The following is a 23,306-nucleotide window of genomic DNA, read 5'->3' on the forward strand; positions in this document are numbered from 1 at the left end:
TGAGCCAACTGGCCAGGGCTCCAAGAGTTTTTCTTAACTACCCAAATCTTATGAAGAGAAAGACATTTTTATTCTATTCCATGTACTCCTTTAAACCAGTACCCAAACAATGCATACTGGCAACTGGCCACATCTGTGAAGCCACTTGACAATTCAGCCCACTGTGGTTAAGAGAAAAGTTCTGTCTCAACACTAGACCTGAAGACATACCTTTTTACCATCTCGGAACCACAGAAGAGTAGGATAGCCACGGACCTGGTTTCCCGAACAGAGTTCATAGTGTTGTGTACAGTCAACCTACAAATACAGATCATGGTCTCAGTTTCTTTGTGAGCCTTCCTGGTCAAAGTGGACAATTGGACACTTGGTAGTTTTGGGGTTTTTTTTGAAGAAATATTCTAAAGCCCCTGACCTGTAGTATTTCTGTAAGCAGCAGCTTCTGCAGAGACTTTTCCTGAAGAAGCTGCCCCAAAATACACCTGAGCTGAGGGAGCAGGATGCCGAGATTTACTTTAGAGACATGATTTACTTTACTCACTTAAAATGTCCACTTTTAGGAAGCAGCACGTTTATACCCTGAATTGGCTCACAGGTGAAGAGGGAGACCCTACGCTGACATCAAGGGAGGGCAGGCCTGGCTGTCGGAGATGGACTCCCATAAATTACAATGCTAGCTTAGAAATGTATTCTCATGTTCAAACTTAACGAAGTTTTAAAATCAAGGAAGAGCACGGGGTCAATTTTGAATAGAAGTACTTGGTATATGAGAAAGCTAAAACTGAAAAGATGTCAAATCAAGATTATGCCATGTCCTTAAGTCTATAAATTCAATTTACCAACTATCGCAGCTCTTCAGATATTTTAATTAACTTAAATCTTTATAAGATTCTGCTTGTTCAACATTTTCATGAAACATTTTATCCTAAATCACTTCTCTCTCCTACTGGCATTAAAATCAGCTATGTGGGACTAAGTTGTTTTTTACTATGTCAGTCAAGTAGGTTGAAAATGTTACTTCAACAGATAAGACTGAAGTCAGGGAACAATTAAGTGTTACACTGAAGCACAGGAAGCCTTAAATTAAAATCAGGCATGCGGGTGCATTTTTCCAATCTAGCTCAGGCACCTATATGTCCACAGAGATGAAGGACCACAGACAGCCCAGCTACTGAGACTGTGTTTGCTCCAGTGACAGAAACTGAAAATAAAAAAATCCTCCATCAAAGTTCAAAAAACAATTTAAAGTTAAGGCTACAAGAAATAGGGAAGACAGAAGATTACTTCTTGAAATATTCAATAAATATAAAATCATAATCATACATGTACATGCTAGAACATATTATTGAAAGTGTCACAGGAAACACTGAAAACCCCACTTAACAACTCCTACAATTTACTGGCCATTTGCTCCAGCTAACCACCATGCTGAGCTCTCTGCTTTCATTCTTAGGACCACCAGTTAGATCTCACCTAACTGCTTCACAAAGAGGTTGAATGAGGTGAGAAGTTGCTCTACCTTGGCCAGCTATGCCTATCTGACTCCCAAATTTATCCTTTTGACCATCTCACCAAGCTGAGCAGTTAGTCTTAACTACATTCCTAGATGTAGGAATCTTGACATAGTACAAATATTGATCGACTTACGACCTATGCAACTTATGATCATCTGACTTTACGATCACAATCGCTAGCCACGACTGCTTCAAGTCTGACAGCGCAAGCGTTGCCCAGCTGGGCGTACGACAGTGCGGAACAGCTTCTGGCAGCACTACCATCTCCGCGTGCACCATTTCAACTGTTATCCCAGACTCGGTACAGCAATTTGTGTTTTGTGTCTTGGATATTTTTCATCTAACCCCTCCCAAGATGTCAACTAAGAGGAAATTGTCTTTGCAAATATTAAACCAGTTGTACTGGTAATGAAGTGTTTTACTTAAACCTGACGAATGTAAAAATAAGAAACAAAATGGTGTAGAGATGATACAAATGGCATAAAATGAACAAAGAAAATTATGATATATAACAATAATGAAAGAAAATTATGATAAATATGACTTAAAGATTTTTATAACATCATTTCACAGTACTGTACATATAGCCTATTCAACTTACAACCAAATCGTGTTATGACCGGTCTGTCAGAACCAATCGTGGTCGTAAGTCGAGCACTAGCTGTATCACTTCTGTGCACAAATCAGCCCCCTGGCAATAGAGATGATGAGATTTTCATGAAAGGAAACCCAGGCAGGTTTGCCTAGTGGGTGCCAGAGTTTGGAGAAGATTAAATGTGCCTGATGGCATAAAAGCTGCTGGATATTTCCAGAAAATCGAGTTACACAGAAGTTGTTAGAGAACACTCCTGGCTTTTCTGCATAAAGTAGGAAATGTTGGAAAGACGTCCATGCAGCAGAGCGGGCTGGGGCTCACTGCAGGGAGGGTCTTCTGCACACCGTGTGAGCATGGAGCCCAGGGTCCTGCAGAGCGGGCTGGGGCTCACTGCAGGGAGGGTCTTCTGCACGCCGTGTGAGCATGGAGCCCAGGGTCCTGCAGAGCGGGCTGGGGCTCACTACAGGGAGGGTCTTTTGCACGCCGTGTGAGCATGGAGCCCAGGGTCCTTTAGGAAAGAATTCTTGGGTGAAATCAAATGTGGACGATCTCCAAGTCCTCTAGTGAACACTCCCCGAGGCTCTGCCCCTATCTTTGCAAAAAGGGCCCTGGGGCTGCCAATTCAGAATTGGCCATCGCTTCAAAATAAACAAAGGAGCCAGAGCCATACATCATCTCTAAACTGTGGAAAAGCCGGCACACTCACAACCAGGCTGCCATCTGTGAAGGTGAAATGAATTATCAAGTGGCACACTAAATGGAAATAATAAATCAAGTTTGCGACTTTGCACACAGAATGAATAATGGACTACTTTGCTAATTAATCCGGCTGAAGGCGGTCTATTTCCAGTTTAATAAGGGCTTTCACTTACCTTGCTAATCTTGACAGTTTCGGAATGCTCAAGGCCCAGTGCCAGCTGCTCCCAGTTTGGAGCCAGAGCTTTGCAGTGACCACACCACGGAGCGAAGAACTTGATAAAGTGGTCGCCTTCCATGGGGAGCCGAACGGAGGCAGAGAAGGGGAAAAAGGCAGTGTAATTTATGTGACACCTGACTACGGAATTGAGTGGAAACATCTGATCTTAGTCCTCTTACAAAGCTCGTTTTGGGATGAACCCTTTAACTGATAAAAAGTGACACTCCATCAAAAATGTCTATGGCCGTGATTTTACAACAAGCCTCAAAATCAAAACTAACTTATCTCTGGAGGACAACAGAGAATCAACTCATTATTCAGAAAACTTGGAAATAAAAAGAAAGAAGCAGGCATTTGGATAGCCAGGTGAAAATCAAGACAGGGTGCATGAATTAGAACAGCAGCATTTGGTGTCCAGAACGAATGAATGACTCTAGGCAGAGACTGTTATGTCTGCTGATGTTACAGAGATTTCAGCAGCTATGAAGTCTTGCCCAAACTGCCCAAAAACATCAAACAGAAACTGATATTGTCTCTCGATCCAAGCAGCAGTTCACAGGGACAGCGAAATCAGGGACACATGTGAATGGAATCAGCATTGGCCACACCAGGAACACTCCACAGGTCACACAACCTATGTGGTGAGCAACAGAACGTACGAAAAGGAAAGAGATGTCAGGGGTACATATAGAGGAAATAGACTTAAATGAGACATTTTAGAAAGGCCAGACTAAACTAGTGTTGCAGAGCACACACTTGGGTGATGAAACTGCAAAGAGCACAGATGGTTTCCATAGAAGTCAGGTGGTGCCTCCTCGGGGGTGTGACTGGGATGGGGCACAGGGAGGCTAGCAGGCTTATTCCTTGAAATGAATGGCCTTGGCCGGTTGGCTCAGTGGTAGAGCGTCGGCCTGGCGTGCGGAAGTCCCGGGTTCGATTCCCAGCCAGGGCACACAGGAGAGGCGCCCATCTGCTTCTCCACCCCTCCCCATCTCCTTCCTCTCTGTCTCTCTCTTCCCCTCCCGCAGCCAAGGCTCCACTGGAGCACAGTTTGCCCAGGGGCTGGGGATGGCTCCTTGTCCTCTGCCCCAGGCGCTAGAGTGGCTCTGGTCACAACAGAGCGACACCCTGGATGGGCAGAGCATCGCCCCCTGGTGGGCGTGCCGGGTGGATCCCGGTCGGGCGCATGCGGGAGTCTGTCTGACTGCCTCCCCGTTTCCAGCTTCAGAAAAATACAAAAAAAAAAAAAAAAAAAAAAAAAAAAAAAAAAAGAAAGAAATGAATGATGGCCACAGGGTGACCACTTACGAACAATTCACTAAGCCCTATGTTTCCTGTACCTGTATTGTATTACTCCCTTGGCTAAGGAGGGGGAAAAAACCAAACCTCAAATATCATTAGACACTGAAGCTTTCTTTCTAGGCTGTTCCTACCTTGACCACTGAAATCAGGCTACGGCCAGAGAAAACTAAACAATGGATGCTGAATCGTGACTCACACTCAGAACAGGACATTGCCGCATCAGTGCTCACAGCAGCGTCTCATCACTATGCTGATGACGCATTTGAAGGAAATGGTGCAAGACTTGCTTCCAAAAATTAGCAAGTGATCTTCAACGCTGAAACAAGGTCTCTCCAGACAGCTTTGTTGCTAACCCTGTGTGGTGAGGTACAGACAGGATACCCAGGAACCCACTAGAGTATCAGTGAGAAGCTGTGGGGGCAGGAGGCTACTTTCTGAGGAGAGGCCCCCAATGCAGGCAGCAGGGACACCTCTAGAATGCTGCCCTTCAGTGAGGATGTGCTGAGGGAGGGACCAGGATGGGCTTACAGGAAATGGTCTACAACAAGGTGATTTGGGTAGCACATCCTGCAGGGAGCCCAAGGTGGTCTCAAATTAAAGTGAATCCCTGCAGGGGAAAAGCTCTTGAAGTTCCTCTGTCGGAGCACTGATACAAATTAAACAGCCATCTTTAATGAAAATGGAAAGCAGCTGAGGGCATCACAATTAGTCCTGACCTGAAGTGTGTGGGGGGAGCAAGCTGATTTAGACATTGAGTGGGGTGGGGTCGACTCCCAGCAGGCTGAAGTCACATGGCCAGATACGATTTGAAGCCCCTTTCCATAACATTTCCAGCCCAGTCTTAAGGGGGAATTTCTCTCCATGGTAGCATTTGAGAATGGAGTCAGCAAGGCAGCTGAACTTGTTTTCAAGTCATTCACTGCTGAGCCAACTCTTCTGAAATGTGTGAAGAAAGGAGGATTTATATTATTAACATTAAGAATTGTACATAGGTCATTTTGATATTTAGGAGACCATTTTCAGACATAAGCTGTGGTCTAAAGAAAAGATTTCAAGTATAAAGAACATGGATTCTGATTCACATGTTATAACAAGTTTCACTAAATAAACTAAATTCTAGTTTAAACAGATTAAATCTTGTTCCTGCCTCAGATCAATAAATAAGTGTATGACTGGCATTAATATAAACACACACTTTCTTATCCAAGAAGGCACTATCCAGTTGGTATACAAATTAAGTACTACTCATGATTTGTGAGCTCTAAATTTCTATACCTATGGCTTCAGCTTAGCATTAAAACTCATTTCTTTAAGGACAGGGACAAAAGGGGGTATAATTTCTGAGAGGAGAAACATTAAATAATGATGTTTACATGTCCTGAAGACAGAAATCCTGGCTTAGTGCCACAGATGCTGTTTCCTATGAGCCCCCAAGTGGCCAAAAGCACAAGCCCAGCAAAGTGAGGAGTAACAGATGGTCAGTGGTTCCGAGAGGTGTGTACCCATTGTGAGTACCCTAAAGATTCGCCTGCTGTACCTTTTGTGACATGCAGCTCAAAGTTGCTTGCTGACAGCTCATACAACCCCTGCTTGGGCTCCGGGGCTCTGGGTGCTTCTACTTCTGGCTCTGGTATATGCTAGGAAGAAACAAAAACATCGTCACTGAGTTTTTCTGTGAAGACTTATTTAAACCTAGCAAGGAGGTAACCTGTGTATGTCTAGAGCCTTCTGCAGATCTCCTTCCCCAGCTGGCCACCTTAGCCCTATGTGGGACACTGCTATGTGGAGGGAGGCCAGGGCAGGACCCGACTGTCAGGTGTTCTAGACACTTCAGTACTAAGCCCCTTGTCAGTCTCCCCTCAGCAAATGTTCCAGGACTGACATCGGAGGGAAACAGGTAACAACCATCCCCACCCCAACCTGTCCTTTGCTGCCCCAAATCCAACCAAACAGAGCAAACTGAAGGATGGGACCTCTGCAGTGACACTCATCTCATTCTCTGAAATGCGACCTGAGATTTCACATGGAATACAAAATGAAATTCTCGATGGACTGGCTCTGAAGGAAAGAGTACCTGCCACGCAAAGGTAGAAAACTGGACAAAACTGAGAATGAGCCACAACCAGAGAAAAGGACAGCCTGGCTATCATGTATTCACACATATGGCAAAAAATAACAAAAACCACTGAGGAAGGTAAAAGTCTGAAGGCCTGATAAAAGAGAAAAGGAAGTGGTGCAGAGGTAACCCCAGAGGAACGAGGGCAGCAGAGAGAAAGCACAGAGCAAACGTGGGCTGTACTTGTAAGAAAGAATATCACCTGCATGGCTGCGTTGGGACAGAAATACATCATGAAGGTGCAACAGTGGCTTTAAGAGAGAGGCTTCTGCCAGGACCTGAGCAGACACCACTGTGTACAATTACATATATAGGCACCATCGTACATACTACTCAATTCTACATTTCTCAAATTCTGAGGCTAGTACAGCTGGGGTCACTGAGTCAACATTCTGCTATAGACACACGACTGTTACTCAACTATCATGTGGCAGTTCACATTTCTATTAAAAAGTATACCCAAGTTAAATCATTATAAGCTTTAAAAGTGCTGACAGCCCAAAGGTGTACAGAGTTGTCATCAGAAAGCCCATGAAGTTTTCCTTTCTGCTGTTGGCTTGTCAAAATTTCAAAGTGCTAAGTCTGCGCACAAAAGGATGTCCAAGAGAATGATGGCTAAGTGAACAGTCAGTGAGTTCCAATAAGGGGAAACAGAACACTCCATGTGTGAGAAGATGTTCAAAGGGCTTTGGTGTTAAAATGTTATTTATAGCACCAACGGGACACTATCACCACACTCGGGTGCTCTGTGGCAGATACCAGAAAGGTCCCCGCCATCGTGGGAACACTACAGCATATCACAGAAACAGGCACTCTAGATTCTTGAGAAACCAATTCGCCTATATATATTTTTGTATGACAGAGACAAAGAGAGAAACAGAGAGAAGGATAGATAGTGACACACAGGAAGAAAGGAAGAGAGATGAGAAGCATCAATTCTTCATTGCGGCTCCTTAGTTGTTCACTGATTGTTTTCGCATATGTGCCTTGACCGGGGGGCTACAGTAGACCAAGTGACCCTTTGCTCAAGACGGCGACCTTGGGCTCAAGCCAGCGACAATGGGGTCATTTCTATGATCCCATGCTTAAGCCAGCGATCCCGTGCTCAAGCTGGTGACCTCAAGGTTTTGATCCTGGGTCCTCTGCATCCCAGTCCGACACTCTATCCACTGTGCCACCACCTGGTAGGGCCCAATCTGCCAATATTGATGAAGAACCATAAAAGTGGTCTTGCTTCTATCTTCTTTGCCTTGCTATTTTATGTCTGAGAATATATTCTAAAAATATCACTGAGTGGTAGAAAAAAATATCCTTTTCAAAGATAAACACATTCCTTATAGCATTTCTGATAACAGAATAATTTTAATATGCACTGACAAAAAAAGTCAAATTATGACAAACCCACATAATATACGATCAGTGTAAAGAGAATATAACAATATAAAAATATCGTTAATGAAATGTTTATGACTAGAACTGTTTAAATGGAAAATTCAGAAGCAAGCATGGAAATATAAAAATTGAGCTAGATTGTAAGAAATGGTAGGTTTTCATTTCTTTGAGTTTCTTTAATATCTTTATAACATAAGGAGGAAAACAATCTAATTTATCCTATCAAGATAAAAAAATATATTTATCAAGGTACTCAGGTATAAATACAGATCAGAAGGACTTTTAAAAAAGTTTTTGCAGATAACATCAGAATAATGGAGGCATGAGAGATACCCTTGATCTCTTGAAATTTCAACAAATTAAACAGCTGTAACTCAGCGAAGGAACCCCAGCTAAGCTCATAGGCTTGCCTGAAAGATCTGCACACTCAACTGACTAAAGGTGGGAAGGAAAAAAAATGGGGGGGAGGGGCGAAAGATAAAAAGCACTCTTGGTCAGGTTCAGGAGAGGGGAGAGGCCCAGACTGTCTGGCTTTTGTCTGGCAGGGCTCCAGACAAGGGAGAAACTTGAAGTGACTGGCTCTTCTTCTGCAGGGAGGGGTACAAAGATTGGGGGAAATTTAGTGTGATGCTGAACCAAAGCAGCAGAATGAGGGGTCACCAGAAGTGTTCTCACAGTCTGCCTGCAGCCTGCATTTGACAGAGACACAAATATACAAAGTGCAGCTGGCCACCCATCCTCCCAGATACCGACTCCTTCCCCTCGTGGTACAGAGGGTGGCAGAGACAGATCCCACAGCTAGTTCTAGAAACACTTTTTCCCCTGAAGAGCAGAGGTGCTCTGTGTCTTGTCCCCTGCTCTGCTGGGATGCAGGGAAGAGCACCAGGAAGCCTGAGATCATCATTGCAAAAGTTGTAAAGCCCTCACAAGTCCTATCCATTATCGTAACTGTGGCCACACCTCTACCTTTGTGACAAAATCCCAGAGTTCAGCCTGGGATTTTACAGAGCTAAAACTTGTAATCCAGAGTCACCTACTAGAAAAAGAAAGAAAACCTCTTGGGAATTATTTCTTTTTTTTAAATTTTGTTGATATTGTTTTGCTTGTGTTTATTAGTTTTGTTGTTGTTGTTCTTTTGTGGTTTCTCTTTAACTTTTACCTCTTTTTATTTTATTTTTAAATTTATTTATTTTTTGCTTGATTTCTTAATATCACCCTCAAATGCCCTCAAGGCAGAAAAATACTAATACCATGGCTACCTAAGAAAGAAGCATAATTCAGAAAGAAAATGAAAACCTCCAGAAAGCAATCTCAATCACATGGAAACCTTGGAGTTAAACAATAGAGAATTCAAAATTAAAGTTTTGAAAATGCTCAAGGAGATGTGAGAAAACACTGATAGGCAATTTAATGAGCTTAGAAAACAAAACCAATACCTAACCAAGAAAATTGAAACTTTAATAAAAGAGATGAAGAACTCAATACACAAAATGAAAAGTGAACTAGCAAGTTTAGTTAATAGAACAGGCCAGATAGAAGAGAGAATCAGTGACACTGGAGACAGGCAACTAGGGATGATACAGAGAGAAGAATCAAGAGCTCTATGAGAACTGTCTGATTCCATCAAAAAGAGCAATATAATAATAATAGGTATTTCAGATAAAGAAAAGGAGAAGGGAATGGAGAGCCTATTCAAACAAATAATTAATGAGAACTAACCAAGTCTATGAAAAGAGATCCTCAAATCCAAGAAACAAACAGAACTCCTAGTTAGCTCAACCCAAACAGGCCTTCTCCAAGGCACATTGTAATAAAATGTCAAAATCATGACCAAAAAAAAAGCCCTCAAGGCAGCTATGAAAAAGAACTTAACATATAAAGGGAGGCCCATCAGGTTATCATCAGACTTCTCAGCAGAAACTCTACAAGCCAGAAGAGAGTGGACACAAACATTCAAAGTACTGAGAAAGAGGAATTATCAGCCAAGAACACTATATCCATCAAAGTTTTCCTTCAAATATGAAGGATAAATAAAAAATTTTCCAGACATACAGAAGCTGAGGGAATTTATCACTAGAAAACCCTACTGCAGGAAATACTCAAGGGTGTTATTCTACTGGATACAAAGAACAAAAGAACACAAAACTACAAGTAAAGCTACAAGAAGGTTACAATATAAACAAGGATAATCTGTGTGACAACAAAGGCATAAAAGGAAAGAAGATAAAGGTCTGAAGTAGCAAAGGAGGATGGAGTAAAAAAGCACTCATAAGATAAAAGATTCCTGTATATGTGAAACTTTTGTTCTCTTGGTGGCGCAGTGGATAAAGCGTCAACCTGGAAATGCTGAGATCGCTGGTTCGAAACCCTGGGCTTGCCTGGTCAAGGCACATATGGGAGTTGATGCTTCCTGCTCCTCCCCCCTTCTCTCCTTTCTAAAATGAATAAAAAAACAAACAAACAAACAAAAAAAAAACAAAAAACTTTTGTTCTCAATAACCTAACAGTAACCATCCATGAGAAAAACAAAACTGAAACTCAAAGCTTAAAAAAAAGAGGAAATATGAGAAAGGAAGCATGGAATACCACCAAACAAAAACTGACAGAAACACAAAGGAAAAGAACCAAAGGAGACATAGAGCTACTGGAAAATAAAACATACAGTGGCTATAAGAAATCCTCATGTGTCAGTAATTACCCTAAATGTAAATGGACTGAACTCACCAATAAAGAGGCACAGAGTAGATGATTGTATCAAAAAGCAAAACTCAACCATATGCTGCCTTTAAGAGACACATCTAAGCTGAAGGACAAAAGTAGATTCAAAGTGAAAGGTTAGAAAATGATGCTCCAAGCAAATAATACCCTCCAAAAAGCAGATGTAACCATACTTGTATCTGACAATACCAACTTCAAGACAGCAAAAGTAACACGAGACAAAGATGGACATTACATAACGATAAAAAGAACACATCAAGAAGACATAACACATCTTAATATCATATATATGCACCAAATCAGGGAGCACCAAAATATATAAGACATCTACTAACAGATCTAAAAACAGAAACAGACAAAAATATTCAATCATAGTCAGAGATCTCAACACACCACTGATAGCTTTAAATAGATCATCCAAACAGAAAATCAATAAAGAAATATCGGCCTCTGCCTGACCAGATGGTGATGCAGTGAACAGAGCATTAACCTGGGATGCTGAGGACCCAGATTCAAAACCCCAACCGGGGGCTCACCAGCTTGAGCATGGGGTTGCTGGCTTGAGTGTGGGATCAAAGACATATAACCCCATGGTTGCTGGCTTGAGCCCAAAGGTTGATGGCTTCAAGCCCAAGATTGCTGGCTTGAGCAAAAGGTCCCTCACTGGCTTAGCTGGAGGACTCCAGTCAAGGCACATATAAGAAAGCAATCAATGAACAACTAATGTGCCACAACTACCAGCTGATGCTTCTCATCTCCCTCCCTTTCTGTCTCTGTCTCTCTCATATTAAAAAAAAATCAGGTTTAAATGACATACTAGAACAAACGGACATAATAGACATTTATAGAACATTTCATCCCAGAACATCAGATTATACATTCTTTTCCAGTGTACATGTAACATTCTCAAGGAGAGACCATATGTTGGGCCACAAAACTAACCTCAACAAATTTAAGAAGGTTGAAATTATACCAAACATATTCTCTGCCATAAAGCTTTAAAAGTAGAATTCAACTACAAAAAGTAAAGAAACCCACAAAAATGTGGAAATTAAATAACACACTTCTAAAAAATGACTGGGTCAAAGAAGAAATAAAAGCAGAGATTAAAAGACATATACAGACAAGTGAGAATGACAACAGGATATATCAAAACATCCTGGGCCCTGGCCGGTTGGCTCAGTGGTAGAGCGTCGGCCTGGCGTGCGGGGGACCTGGGTTCGATTCCCGGCTAGGGCACATAGGAGAAGCACCATTTGCTTCTCCAACCCCCACTCCTTCCTCTCTGTCTCTCTCATCCCCTCCCGCAGCTGAGGCTCCATTGGAGCAAAGATGGCCCGGGCGCTGGGGATGGCTCCTTGGCCTCTGCCTCAGGCCCTAGAGTGGCTCTGGTGGTGCAGAGCGACGCCCCGGAGGGGCAGAGCATCGCCCCCGGTGGGCAGAGCGTCGCCCCTGATGGGCGTGCCGGGTGGATCCCGGTCGGGCGCATGCGGGAGTCTGACTGTCTCTCCCCGTTTCCAGCTTCAGAAAAATACAAAAAAAAAAAAAAATCCCGGATGCAGCAAAAGCAGTAACAAGAGGGAAGTTCATATCATTATAGGCTTATATCAAAAAACAAGAGAGATCCCAAGTAAACCTAACATCATACCTGAAAGAACTAGAAAAAGAACATGGCAACTCAAGTTCAGCAGAATAAAGGAAATAGAAAAAATTAGAGCAGAACTAAATGAAACAGAGAATAAAAAAACTATAGAAAAAATTAATACAGCAAAGAGCTGGTTATTTAAAAAGATCAATAAAGTTGACAAACCCCTGGCTAAACTCACTAAGGAAAAAAGAGAAAGGAATTATATAAACAAATTCTGAAATTAAAGAGATATGACCACAGACAGCATAGATATACAAAGGATCATACTAGAATACATATGAAAGATTATATGCCATCAAATTCAACAACCTAGAATAAATGGATAAGTTCCTAGAACTATACCAGGGGTCGGGAACCTATGGCTCATGAGCCAGATATGGCTCCTGGATGGCTGCATCTAGCTCGCAGACAAATCTTTAATTAAAAAAATAATAATAACATTAAAAATATAAAACATTCTCATGTATTACAATCCATTCATTTCCTACCGCTCATGTTCATGACTGTGGGTGGCTGGAACCAATCACAGCTGTCTTCCGGGACATTAAATTTTTATTGGATAAGGCGTAACGTACACGGGTCGTTGTATGGCTCCCACAGAATTACATTTTAAAATATGTGGCGTTCATGGCTCTCTCAGCCAAAAAGGTTCCCGACCCCTGAACTATACAATCTTCCTAGCCTGAGTCATGAAGAAATGGAAAACTGCCCTGGCCGGTTGGCTCAGTGGTAGAGCGTTGGCCTGGCGTGCAGAAGTCCCGGGTTTGATTCCCGGCTAGGGCACACAGGAGAAGCATCCATCTGCTTCTCCACCCCTCCCCCTCTCCTTCCTCTCTGTCTCTCTCTTCCCCTCCCGCAGCTGAGGCTCCATTGGAGCAAAGATGGCCCGGGCGCTGGGGGATGGCTCCTTGGCCTCTGCCCCAGGCGCTAGAGTGGCTCTGGTCGCAATAGAGTGACGCCCCGGAGGGGCAGAGCATCGCCCCCTGGTGGGCAGAGCGTCGTCCCCTGGTGGGCGTGCCAGGTGGATCCCGGTCGGGCGCATGCGGAGTCTGTCTGACTGTCTCTCCCCGTTTCCAGCTTCAGAAAAATACAAAAAAAAAAAGAAATGGAAAACCTAAATAGACCTATAAACAGGGAGGAAATAGAAACTATCAAAAACCTCCGCCAAAATAAAAGCCAAGGACCAGATGGCTATACTAGTAAATTCTACCAAACTTTCAAAGATTTGGTACCTATCTTTCTCAGTGTCCCAAAAAATAGAAGAAGCAATACTCCCGAATACATTTTATGAGGCCAACATAATCCTGATACCAAAACCTGGCAAGGACAATACAAAACAAGAAAACTACAGACCAATATCTCTAATGAATACAGGTGCAAAAATCCTCAACAAAGTACTAGCAAATCAAATACCACAATACGTACATTAAAAAATAATACATCACAGTCAAGTGGGATTCATTACAGGGGCACAAGGATGGTTCAACATATACAAATTGACAAACATAATACACCACATCAACAAAACAAAGGACAAATATCATATGATCCTATCAGTAGATGCAGAAAAGACATTTGATAAGATACAACATCCATTCATGTTTAAAACACTCAATAAAATGAGTATAGGAAAGCACCTCAACATAATAAAGGCCGTATATGACAAACCATCAGTCAATATCATACTAAATGGTGAAACGTAGATAAAAATGAAGTGGTTATGTGGAAGGCCAGGGAATGTGGGGAGGAAAGTAAAGAGGGACAAATATACAGTGACAGAACATGATTTGACTTTGGGTGATGGGCACACAACACAATCAGTATTTCAAATGCTACAGAGATGTTCACCCGAAACCTATGTACTCTTATTGATCAATATCACTCCATTCAATTCAATTTCAAAATAAAAAAATAGCTTTTGCTAACAATAGACAGCAAAATTCGCAATATAAAGTTTGAATATTCGAACTTCTGTATAATAAGGCACACTGTCATTATTTCTAGGAATTGTCAGAGGTCCCTATTGCTATGAGAGACTATGATATGGCCAGTCAGCTAACAGTGGTTCAGGGATGGCAATGGGTGGATTCCATGCAACCATGCCCCTCCCACATGGGAGACAGGACACTGCTTCTCCGGACACCTATACTAAGGCCATACCTGGCCTCAGTCCTTCCCAGCTTGCACTTTAGCTGTCATCCCATTAAAGGGACGTGGCCCACAAGACGAAACCACCCTGCCATCCTGATACTGGCTGCTGGTTTCTTAAAGTCAATATGATTGCTTTTTTTGGTAAGTTTATTTTAAAAGTTCTTTTTATATTATTGACTCCTCTTTAAAATTAGCTTCCACCCATTAGAGAACATTTTCACAAAGGAAATAACTGAAGTTTAAATCTACATGAAAGTAACACCTGCTCACCCAGCTTTCTTGCTATGACAGAGATGCAAATTTAGTATCTGAGAGGTTTGTGGTTTTCTGTCACCTAAAATTTGATAAGTCTCTGGTCAACTTATTCAGCACCATATTCCAACATTCTTCATCATATTCGTATAGATTTTACAATGTGAGGTGTAGGTGCACTCAGGAAGCAGTGGGTTTTTGATTAGCTGTGACAACTGGGGGAGAGCTGAAGGACCAAACAGACACCCTGGAAAATGACACCAATAGCAGATGAGTCACCACAAGACTGCTGGAACTGTATATGAGCACAAACAACCTTAAAACCTAAGGACACCTACCTGATACAATAAAGTTGTCTATGTTAAGTGTTTAAATTGAAATTATATTCAAAGAGTTTGGCTGCTCTTACATTTTTCATCAGAAACACACAGCCTGTGAATACTGGCCATCTTTCCAGTCCCTGACCAATTCACACCACAGACATTCAAAGTCTTTGGGACAGAGCATTTAACATTAATCCAGAGGTACCACACAAGGACACTTAATGAGTGGTTTACGGTAATAATGATTTATAAAAAAAAAATTAAGCCTCCCAATGTCAAATGGAAAAGAAGAGAATTATAAATTTTCCTTAGTAAGTAACATTCTATACACAGCTATGTCTTTAAAAAATATTTTCAGAAATCATGCAGTTTCCATTATTTCCTGATACGACCCTTAGTGCAGGAAGGAACATTAAGATACTAAAAGTTTTAAGAGTATTAAATGATGTTATCAGCAGGGCCAGTTAAGAGTTTTACAGGCTGAGGGTTGAGAAGAAAAGGAAAGCTTCACGCTTTGGGTCTCGTGAGTGGGGGTAAGCAGAGCTGGTCGCTGTTGGAGGTGGGAAGAAGAGACAAAGCTGACCTGGACTGCATGTTCTGGTTTAGGCCTGGCCCTAACCCCAGGTGGGCAGGAGTCAAACTCTGGTGCTAAGGAATTACTGTTTATTGTAGTGCAGGTGAGAATGAGGTCATGTTAAAAAGTCGTAGGTGCTTATCTGTGAGGTGCACACTGACATGATGCTTCGTAAGGACTAACTGCAGACCAACAAGGGACAGGGAGGCAGGGAAGAGAACAAGTCGACAAAATGGGAGATAAATGTTGATGCTGAGGGATGGGCACATGGATCACCTTCACTACCCTCATCACTCATACAGCACTCACTAGACTCTTCTTTCTACTTTTGTACATGTTTCAGTATTTCCGTAACAAAAAGTTTTTAAAAAGTCCATCTTTTCCACTTATACAAGGTCTTCAGTTAAAAATCAGAAACAGAATATAGGATGACAGTTTCCAGGGGCTAGGGAAGAAGGAGCAGGAAGTTAGTGTCTAATTGTACAGAGCTTGTTTTAGAAATGAAAAGAGCCCTGGCTGATTGGCTCAGTGGTAGAGCGTCGGCCTGGCGTACAGGAGTCCCGGGTTCGATTCCCGGCCAGGGCACATAGGAGAAGCGCCCATCTGCTTCTCCACCTCTCCCCCTCTCCTTCCTCTCTGTCTCTCTCTTCCCCTCCCGCAGCCAAGGCTCCATTGGAGCAAAGTTGGCCCGGGCACTGAGGACAGCTCTGTGGCCTCTGCCTCAGGCACTAGAGTGGCTCTGGTTGCAGCAGAGCAACACCCCAGATGGGCAGAGCACCGCCCCCTGATGGGCATGCCAGGTGGATCCCGGTCGGGCGCATGCAGGAGTCTGTCTGACTACCTCCCTGTTTCCAACTTCAGGAAAAAAAAAAACTAAAAAAAAAAAAGAAATGAAGAGTTCTGGAGGTGGATGGTGCTGATGGTTGTACATTAGGAACATTTTTAATGCCACTGAACTGTACACTTAGAAATGGTGAAAATGGCAAATTTTATGGTGTATTTTACCATAATAAAAAAATTGAGAAGTTAATTTTTACTTATTATAGCAATGAATTCTAAAAAAGTACAAAGTAGACTTAAAATGGTATCCTTAATCTTTCACCTAAACTGGCTTCCTTTTTACCCAAACATGCAGGAAGAAGGGGTGGGGCTCTGTACACTCACGGCAGGCTCCTCATTCAGCATCTGCAGCATCCAGGTTTCCAGCGCCTGGAAATCTCGGGGACCCTGGTACTTCACAGCTTCCTGGCCAGGCCTAAAAAACTTCAAGCTAAAAGGGTAACAAAGGATTAGACAGAAATAATTTTCAAAGCACTTCACACTGTTCTGAGTAAAGAGCACTGTCTTATCAGGGAGCAAACCCCTTTAAGTGAAGCCATTAGAAAACAAGTTATCGATGGGCTGCAGCCCAGATACAGATCTGCCACCCTCTGATGAAACTTGCAAAGAAAAGAAAAAGGTTCAAAGAGATAATATATTCATTTAATCCTAAAAGTTTTTAAAACTTTAAAAAAAAAGTTTTCTATTTAAGAAAAATAAAGCTGAGATGAACACATCAAGCCTAATGCTGTGAACCAAACCATGAGCTTCAAGTGCTCGGCTGTGCAGAACCCTCCAGCTGTCCCTGCTGTGTGTCTGTCATCTGGCCCAGACTGGTGGTTTTTATGTTCTACTTTGTTTATTTTTTAAAATTAGAACTGGAGTAGATTGGCATTATTTTCAATAAATGTATGTCCAGGCCACCATGTCAGCTACCCGACTCTTGCAAAGCAATATCCAGGTACTGTGAAGATTTGAGTCTCCAACTCTAAGTACAACCTTGACATGAGTTGATAACAGTCTCTTCACTTCCCCACAGGGAAGAAATCTTTCTTTTTTCTACACACACTAGGCTCTGAAGATAGCTGCAGGCAGAATATGAAGCATTCTCGTTGAGGTGAGCAAAAGACATTGCCCGAGGCTAAAGTGAATGCCTCCAGATCCTGCTATGCCACTGGTAATGGAAAAACATGCTTAAGATGAAACTTAGTAAAAAGTGTCAAGGACTGGGGCGGGGGAGGATTAATTCTTCTACTGACAGAATTAAAAGAAGATGTCAAGGATAGAGGAGGAAATATGACTAGTGATAGGAAAAACAACACTTAAGTCGCTTTTCTTGGCAAAAGGACTCACCTAGAACACCCCGCACTCCTACAGCAGGGAGCTGGAGTTTGTTAGTGGATGCCCAGTAGGCGGTGCCAGAATTTAAGAAGTCAAGATGTACAGAAATCAGAACTGCGGGTTTCACTTAGCTAACTCCCCAAATGCCTTAAAATGAAGTCTCACAGCTGTATGAGAAAACCAGCACATTGGCTGGAGTAGGTATTTAAATTTAAATGGCTTACTGGCCTCCCCCCAATGTGCCTCCGTCCAAGGGTGTATGTGCCACTTCTTCAGCAGCTTACGCTTTTATAACCACAACAAAAAGCCAAAACCTAACTAGATTTGACCAGTGTGCCTGTGACTTCCTGAAGTTGAACATTTTAAGCAACTCCAAAGTATGATCTCACAATTAGGAATGTCCAGACAAACCCCCAAGGCCACAGGAAGCTCTGGAAGTATGTGCTCTGCCCAGAAAACTAGAAAAAGATTACTACCCCTCCCTGTCCACCTCCCTTCTCTCTCCCAAGCACCTCCCCCCATCAAGGAGCTTCAGGACCCTCAAAATATCAGAAAGGACTAGGCATTGTCAAACTCACTCCCCATTTCTTTGCTAACTTTTTAAAAATCAGTAAAATCTAACCTGTGATATTTTTTCTAATTTGGTGTGCTTTGATCAAAACAACATAAACAATTTTTTTTTAAAATCTCTTCTTGTGGGATTAAAAGTCTTTCTGCCTGTACAAGTCTGAGATTCTTCCTCAAGTTCATTAAGTTAGAGCCTCCTTAACACCTGTCAGCAGACTTCAGTTCTAACTGGATGGAAATGAAGCAGGTGAAGGAGGAAGCACCACAGGTTATGAAATGAAAGTATAGCCCAAACTTTTCCGCTATCTTCAACCTCCACGTGGGCATCTTGAGTTTTTTTTTTGTTTGTTTGTTTTTGTGATATATTTCTTAGTCAAGGAGACTGTAGGGGAGAAAAATTGCCATTTATGGATCACTCTGGAAAACAGGATGATGAAAGTTCTACTACAAACGATGAGGTGGTGTCACGGGTTGAAGTGTGTCTCCCAAAGCAGGCCTGTTGAAGTCCTAACCCGCAGTACCTGAGAATGTGGCTTTATGCAGAAATATGCTCTTTCCTGGATGATAAAGATTATTTTCTGACTCAAAAGAAAGACCTCAAAGCATTTTCCTGAGCACAGTTAGACAACTGCAGGGGCATGGGAACTCAATCCTTCTCTCCAGTTAAAAGGTACCAGAGGAAGAATAACATTAAAGTAGATATACTGACACATATGCTCAGGCATTTAGTCACTATACGATTCAGGCCTTGCAACATCTCTGAGATGGGTATAATTTTATTTATTTACTTTATTTTATTTTTTATTTATTTATTTTTGGTGACAGAGAAAGGGACAGATAAAGACAGAAAGGAAGGGAGAGAGATGAGAAGCATCAGTCATTAGTTTTTCGTTGTGGCACCTTAGTTGTTCACTGATTACTTTCTCATATGTGCCTTGAGGAGGGGGGCTACAGCAGACGGAGTGATCCCGCGCTCAAGCCAGCAACCTTGGGGTTTTGGACCTGGGTCCTCTGCATCCCAGTTCGATGCTCTATCCACTGAGCCACCACCTAGTCAGGCCATTTTATTTATTTTTTAAATAACTTTCTTTATTTATTGATATTTTAGAGAGAGGAAAGGGAAGAGAGAAGGAGAGAGAGAAACATGGATTTGTTGTCCCACTTATTTATGCATTCATTGGTTGATTCTTCTATGTGTCCTGACTGGGGATCAAACAGCAACCTTGGTGTACTGGGGTGATACTCTAACCCACCGAGCTACCTGGCCAGGAGATGAGGAAGTCATCTTCCGTTTAGAGGAAGTCAAAGCTCAACATTTTATGTAGCTCATTCTGCCTCCTGCCTTCAAAGAATGAAAGTTTCTTCTCAGGTATGTGTGTCATGGTTACGGAAGTTCTCTTCCAAACCTTCAGCATGATGTAAGCTCACTTCCCTTTTTCTTTACAACACAAAACCAGTGCAGTGTTTGAGGGAGACCGCATCTTCTAAATAAAAATCATGACACATAATCCAGATTTTAAAAGATCTATGATCAGCATCTATGAAGTTGTAGCCAGACAGCTTGTATAATCAGGTCCAGGTGGGACCCTCTACACCCTCTCAGCCACCCCTAACATGTGCCCTCTCAGGCCTGTTACAGCCACCATTGTTTCACCTTCCCTGCAGCACAATTTGTGGTGTACACAGTCACATGGCCACAGGCAGCCAGCTATTTAAGAGTAAACACCACAGCCAACCACCCAACCATGTCGGCTGCCTCTATACCTTGAAGTAACAGGTTCTCAATAGATAAGCATCCATCCCCTCACCTGCTCCCACTAATACCTGACTGCCTCTTTGGGATGCTCTCTTTCCAAGCAGAGATTACTTTAAAAGCAATGCTTGAAGCATAGGACAGTGATGACTTTTTTTTTTTTTTTAATTTTTCCGAAGCTGGAAACGGGGAGAGACAGTCAGACAGACTCCCGCATGCGCCCAACCGGGATCCACCCAGCACGCCCACCAGGGGGCGACGCTCTGCCCACCAGGGGGCGATGCTCTGCCCCTCCAGGGCGTAGCTCTGTCATGACCAGAGCCACTCCAGCGCCTAGGGCAGAGGCCAAGGAACCATCCCCAGCACCCGGGCCATCCTTGCTCCAATGGAGCCTCACTGCGGGAGGGGAAGAGAGAGACAGAGAGGAAGAAAAGGGGGAGGGGTGGAGAAGCAGATGGGCGCTTCTCCTGTGTGCCCTGGCCGGGAATCGAACCCGGGACCCCTTGCACGCCAGGCCGACGCTCTACCACTGAGCCAACCGGCCAGGGCGACAGTGATAACTTTTAGGTAAATACATACAGTGGGAAATTTTAGCTCTATTTGACTCGACTTGATGTTGACTTGAATTAAGGAACTTAGATTAGCAAGCATTCACCAAAGACCAGGGGTTTCAGAGTCCTATATGGAAATGCATAATTTCCAACTGTTAGGGAAAACCAAATATTTGCTGGGTATGCTCAGATTGGTCTTTGCACACATTTTATAACATGTTTGGGTGGGTGGGGGTATGAGCATCCTACTTTAGACTCAGATGATAAACAGTGTGGCCATAGTGGTCATAGTTGATAAGTAGATGGTAGAGCTAGGGTTCAACTTGGAGTTCCTCCACTTTTCCATGCTGACTCTCAGGTTTGAAGACAAGGTCAAGTTTTATACAGATTTTCTTTTATATTTCAGAAGGTGCAGTAACCAACCCCTCCCCCATCCTTCTGGAAACAGCCTTTTCCCTTTTTTCGAGAAGGGCTCTTCATTCCAACAGCTGCCATATGGTCTGAGTGGGGCTGCTGTCTTCCTGTAAGATCCTGCCTCTCTGGCCATAAGAACTGTTCCTGGAATGAACACCCCATCCAAGCTGGGCCAGTAAGTGGTGGGCCCAATCCACCATGGCAACAGAGAGATGCAGGGCCAGAAAGTTCAGTCACCTTAAGGAAAACACCGTAAAAACAGGCCCTCAAATCATTGGAACTGGGTCTCAGAGCTTCCCTCACAGCCTACTAATTAATCCCTTCTTTAGTTTATTAAGCCAGTTTCAATTTCTGTTTCTTACAACCAAAAAACTCTCTTAACTGTCAAGGGAGTAAGTAGTATCACTTGTCAGAATGGCTGTATTCCATTTTGTTACCTTTGTGTCCCACAGAAATAGTCTTGAGCTAGTCACATGGGAAATTATTCTAGGAAGGATGCTTAGGAATAACAGAGTGACCAAAAACTCATACTAAATTAATGGCAAATTTGTACGCATTGTGTAAATGTACTTGTGAACATCAAACGTGGCAGGACCTCCCGGAGACCACAATTTTAGTCTTGCAAACACATCCTCTTATAAAAACAGGAAAAACTCAACATTAATTGATTAAAAGCTTTTTTTCATACAAGGTACAAAAAGACATCTAATAGATGCTAACAACAGGGACTGCCTGCTTAAATTTAGCATCTCCTCACTCCTCAGAACTACAAAAGAAGATACCAAAAATGTAACTTGGACTTTCTTTAGCCAAAGGCAGCTGGCTAAGAGATGGGGAAAACCTGCCAGATATGGGAAGCATGTGTCGTTCCCACTTACGTGGGGTATCCTCGCACTCCCTGAGCAGAGCATACATCTGAGTCGGCCGTGCAGTCCACTTTAGCCACGTAGACTTTGGCATCTTCCATGCTGTTGTACTTGTCTCCTAGGTCATTCCAAGTAGGCTGCAGCCGTTGGCAGTGCCCACACCTGTAGTGAGGTGGAAGAAACAAAGACACTGAGTGCAGGGTCAGAGGATGCCCAACCCACCTCTTCAGCTGTTTCCGCAGGGCACTGAGGCTCTCTGATCCTTTCTTTACACCACAGCAGAGATAGGTTAGCTCACAATTACTACAGAATCTCACTTCCCTGCTTACAACTCAGAAGGTCCCTACATACTTCTCAGCATGAAATCCAAATTCAGGCAAATACTATACTAGATCCTCCTTGCCATGGCCCCTGCTGACCCCCCACTTCACCTCTATACCCTAAAGCTGCCTCCACTCCTGTTAGTCTACCCCTGAGCCACTGCACATTTGCAGTTTTCTCAAAGGGCCATAGCTGGGCTTGCCCTGGGAATCATTGCATACTCTCTCTGACACTTCCTCCCTAAACCCACCTAGCTAATTCCTAGTCCCCTTCAGGGTTAGTTTGGATGTTACCTCCTCTGAGTCAGCCCTGACTTCTCAGGCTATTTGGTGCCCATTCCCTCCTTCTCCTCTGGAAAGCAACCTTACCTGCCCTTTACTGCAGCAGCTTAGCACTTCTTGCTATAATTGCCCCTTTATTATTCAGTCAGGTCTCCTCCACTACATAACCAAGTATCCTCAAACACAAGACAACCCCAAAATTAAATCAATTCTGCATCTTCCCCAATGAGAAGCTTTAAAAGTTTGCATTCAGTCACACTTTTAAATTTGATATGATCAAATGTAAGCTTATAATATTCATTGTGTGAAATTACACAGATATTTTTAAATCTCCTATCATTTAACATAAGGTTAACTTGGAATTACTGCTTCTTGGTATTCCCTACTTTTCTTGAAAGCATCAACATCGTTCCCATCAACTAAATCTACTGAGTCATATGGCCTGATCATCTTTAATTGTCAGCTGTCTGCAGCACTGTGTTTGAATTCTGTATGTGCCAACACTAGAAACCTTATCTCAAGCTTACTATGGCACATGGGTTTTGTTCTGTTTCCCCATTCACCTGCTACGTGTGTATGTACCTACTTGCTGTACTGCTTTTTAAAGTGATCTTTAACCTACTTGCTTATCCTCAAAATAATTTCTCAATAAAATGTCTCTTTTCTGACAGATGACTTCAATATGCATCTAAAGGTAGGACAAAAAGAGTTTGCTTCAAGCAAATGTGTCTTCCCCAAGCAGCATTTTTTCGGCCTGCTTTATAAGAGATTCAACTACAATATGATCAATCTTCTCTTTTCTAGAAGATAATTATGAGAAAAAACCAGTGTTATATGTAAGTATACGTGGCACAAGGGCTGAGAAGCCAGCATTGTCCTTTTTACAACTGTGTTC

The 23,306-nt window shown here is 42.7% G+C and overlaps 1 protein-coding gene across 1 annotated transcript in view; it reads right to left on the bottom strand.

The window, feature by feature from the left end:
• The window catches only part of TXNDC5 (thioredoxin domain containing 5), a 34,175-nt gene that overhangs the window by 8,446 nt on the left and 2,423 nt on the right, over positions 1 to 23,306 (bottom strand). Inside the window, exons 2-6 of the mRNA XM_066376999.1 lie at positions 21,822 to 21,971; positions 16,663 to 16,768; positions 5,862 to 5,961; positions 2,979 to 3,094; positions 211 to 297 (exon numbers count right to left, since the gene is read on the bottom strand). Coding sequence (XP_066233096.1) covers positions 211 to 297; positions 2,979 to 3,094; positions 5,862 to 5,961; positions 16,663 to 16,768; positions 21,822 to 21,971 — 559 coding nt within the window. The remainder of the gene's footprint in view (positions 1 to 210; positions 298 to 2,978; positions 3,095 to 5,861; positions 5,962 to 16,662; positions 16,769 to 21,821; positions 21,972 to 23,306) is intronic.

This window comes from Saccopteryx leptura, chromosome 3 (genome assembly GCF_036850995.1).
Source record: "Saccopteryx leptura isolate mSacLep1 chromosome 3, mSacLep1_pri_phased_curated, whole genome shotgun sequence".
Lineage (NCBI taxonomy): Eukaryota > Metazoa > Chordata > Mammalia > Chiroptera > Emballonuridae > Saccopteryx > Saccopteryx leptura.